Raw genomic sequence first — 3544 nt, 5'->3', positions numbered from 1 at the left:
AGAATTGTTTTGCTGTATCCATGAGGACTAATCTGTTTGACGGAAATGTGAGAGATGAATTGCAAGTCCTAGCCCACCAAAGAGGTTTTATGAATTGTGAGAGATGAGCTGATCAGGCTCACTTGCCTTTTTTAAAGAAAAAATCTTAACAAGTATTTTTCCTCGGTCTCTCGGGTGCGAGGATAGAGATCGGCTTAGGCTTTTTATCGAGGGATAAAGTTTTTACAATTCGTGAGAATTTTGTCATAAGAATGACCAGGTAATGGTTTCGATCATGACCTAAAAAATGGCTCCAAAAGTGTTGGGCCATGTTTTAATTGGACCCGAAATCTGCTTTAGCAGGTCCATTATATATTATTCCTTTAAAGAGTCCGAACGCTTTTTTGTTTTTAAAAAAGAATCCTGAGAGACTTGTAGGTTTTTATAAGAAAAGTGAGACTATGCCGCTATCCTCTTTCAGATCCAGCTCAAGAGTAACAACCTCAAGCGGGGATCCGCTGTTTGAATCTGAGGACGGATTTTCCCCCAATGGAGTTATTCGCCCCACGTTTTTCCATTTCAGAACGGGGAAAGAAAGGGTCCAATGTTATGACTTCCTAGAAAAGGTTCCCTTTCTGATTTTTAGTTTTTTCGAGAAACTATAAACTCTTTTTCGACCAGTTAACAAAATGTTTGTTCAAACAGGTCGTCGGGAAACATAAAGCTTTATGTGATAAGAGAAAAAGAATCGGAAGAAGGCGCCATGCTCTTGATGAGCGAATAAAGAGGATAGAAAGAGAGATCCTTCGCCTAGAATCTGAACCGCATGAATGGGAGAGGAACGGTTTAGACATCGTGGCCATTATTCCTACTTGTCTCCGAAGATTCCTCCGAGTGCTGGACAAATTTTTTCATCTATCCTTGGCGACCGGCGATGGATCCTCGTTTGTTTCGTGTTCTTCAGAATTTCGGAGATTTCCGATGTTAAGAACTGAAGAGAATGAAGGACCAGAGGAGAAATCTACTGATCATCCTTCCGGTCCCCTCGATCTATCTTCCGACCAGGGACTTTTCTCAGAAAGCTGTTCGGGATCGTCCACCTCGCTAGAATCGTTATCGGGCGAAGACTTCTGATCGAACAAGTCCCTTGATTTTTTTTTTTATTATTATGTAAAATACTATTGGGCTAGAGGCCCAGCAATATTAATTACATTCCCTTTTTGCTTTAAATTTGTCGATTCAATCAAATAATATTTATTGCGTTTATCTAGGGAATATAATTAGTAATGAACTCGATTACATTTTCCATAAAAGTAGTAATTTCAGATTTGGGAAATCGTCAATTTACCCTCTTAAATGTGGTCAAGTATATTTTGAATATAAAGCAGATGTAGATCGCTATTGAATTTAATCAACAATAATTCTACAAAAATGTTTGAGGAAGGTAATTTCTCAGAGAATCCCTCTGACTCGTTTAAAGTGATAAGTGATGATCTTCCGGAGACGTCAGACATCAATCTTGTAAAAACGGAAGCTAACGACGAACCAGAAGAATCACGCCCATTAGGTTGGGGAACGAGCATTCAGGTTCCAAACGTGTTAATTGATAGATTATCAGCTCAAGATCGTGCCAAGGCCGAGGAGTTTATTACCAAGGTATTGTTAAACCTGGTGATTTAACTCTTTTTATTATTGCTAAACGAAGCATTTCATTTTCTTCAGCTTATCATTCGGCACGACGAGCTCGAAAATGAGAAACAAGAGATTAGGCATAGGATCATGGAACTAGAGAAGCGTCGCCTCGATATTGCTCGCGAGCTTCATCGCCTCAAAGCCCATCTTTCCGATTGGATCGAACTAGGACTTCAGGAGTACGGAAACATGCCAGGTTGTATTATGAGCATCGTTGACCTCGCAGGTCAAGGAGCAAAGTTGTTCCGTAACTCAAGACCCTTCTAGATCTGGTTCTAGCTTATTTATTTATACATCGTTCGTAATGTATTTTTATATTCATGTTCAAATATTGAATTTATAAAAACAAGATTCCATGATATGAATAATATTTTTATTTTTATGTTATAGATGGACTCGTGTTTAGCGAGCTGCCTACGTACCCAAAATAGGATCAAGCCAAATCGTAGTTCGATTGTGTTTGCTTTAGCAATAGAACTTTTTCAAGTTGATGACGTTCCAAGGCCTTTGAACGGGATTTCCGTCAAGGTCTTGTAAACGGTAAACACCATTTCGGATTTTTTCTGTGATTTGATAAGGACCTTCCCAGTTAATACCGAGTTTTTCAGCTCCTTCTTCTTTTGTGTTATCGAACACTCGTCTTAAAACAAAGTCTCCTACATTTAAAGGTCTGTTTTTCAACTTTGAGTTATAGTACCGAGCGGTCGATTGTTGATAGTTTTGAAGCCGAATAAGGGATTGATCTCGCCTTTCATCGATTGTATCAAGAACATCTTCTAATAATTTAGAATTTAGTTCTTCGTTAAGAGGAGCTTCGCTCCGGCGTAAACCAGGAACATTCAGTTCGGCTGGGACTACAGCTTCCATCCCATATACTAATGAAAATGGAGTTTCTCTCGTTGCTCGTCTCGGGGTTGTTCGATATGCCCACAACACAGGTTGCAGCTCGTCATACCAACCACCTTTCCAAGCATTCAAACGCTTTTTAAGATTGCTGAGAATGTTTTTATTGGAAGCTTCCCCTTGCCCATTTCCTTGAGGATACCTCGGCGTTGAATAGCTAAGTTTTATTCCCCAAGCGGAACAAAAATCTTCAAATTCATTTGAAATGAATTGAGGACCGTTGTCCGTTACTATTTCGTAAGGAATTCCATGGCGACAAATAATGTGTTTCCACAAGAATGTTTTTACCACAGAATCTTGTATATTTACGTAGGCTTCTGCTTCGATCCATTTGGAAAGGGTATGTAGCGGATATAGATGACAGAATTTCAGATGGCTGGTGAATAAGAGGAGCATGCATCTGACACTTTTTACACTGTTTGGCATAGTCGATGCAGTCAGAAATCATAGTTGGCCAGAAATATCCTAACCGTTTGATTTTAAAAGCCATTGCTCGTCCTGAAGAATGACTACCACAAAGCCCTTCGTGGACCTCGCTTGTCACTATTTCAACTTCGGGTCCCAAAATACATAAAAGGTAAGGATCACTGACGCCTCGCTTGTACAATGACTCTTTAATTATACAATACTTAGCGCTGATGATTTTTAATTTGCGAGCTTGCCATTTGTTCGATGGTAGTTCTCCATTAAGAATGAAATTTTTGATGGGTACCCTCCAGTCAGCCCCCCAATCATTAGCAGGCAATATCGAATCAACTTGTTAAAGCCAATACTCGCTCTAAACGGCCAATCCCTTGGGATAAAGACGAGTATCTCAGGAATTAGTGGATCAAACATTCCATCAAACACCTTTTGGGTGCAGGAATGTCTGGATTCATATTCCACTTGATCAGAAAGGAACAAGCAATAAGCACAAATAATCCAGAAGGGATTCAAACAATCTAAACTCAACCATCTAAAAACGACCTAG

At 39.6% G+C, this 3544-nt stretch overlaps 1 protein-coding gene across 1 annotated transcript; it reads left to right on the top strand.

The window, feature by feature from the left end:
• Positions 1–1410: 1410 nt before the first annotated feature.
• LOC110230114 lies at positions 1411–1946 on the top strand. The gene is made up of 2 exons (XM_021032107.1): positions 1411–1635; positions 1702–1946. Exons 1-2 carry the CDS (start codon positions 1411–1413, stop codon positions 1936–1938), a joined length of 462 nt encoding a protein of 153 aa, XP_020887766.1. The 3' UTR covers positions 1939–1946.
• The last annotated feature ends 1598 nt before the right edge of the window (positions 1947–3544 follow it).

This window comes from Arabidopsis lyrata, assembly GCF_000004255.2.
Source record: "Arabidopsis lyrata subsp. lyrata unplaced genomic scaffold ARALYscaffold_3, whole genome shotgun sequence".
Classification (NCBI taxonomy): domain Eukaryota; kingdom Viridiplantae; phylum Streptophyta; class Magnoliopsida; order Brassicales; family Brassicaceae; genus Arabidopsis; species Arabidopsis lyrata.
This window is presented reverse-complemented; position numbering and strand designations above follow the sequence as displayed.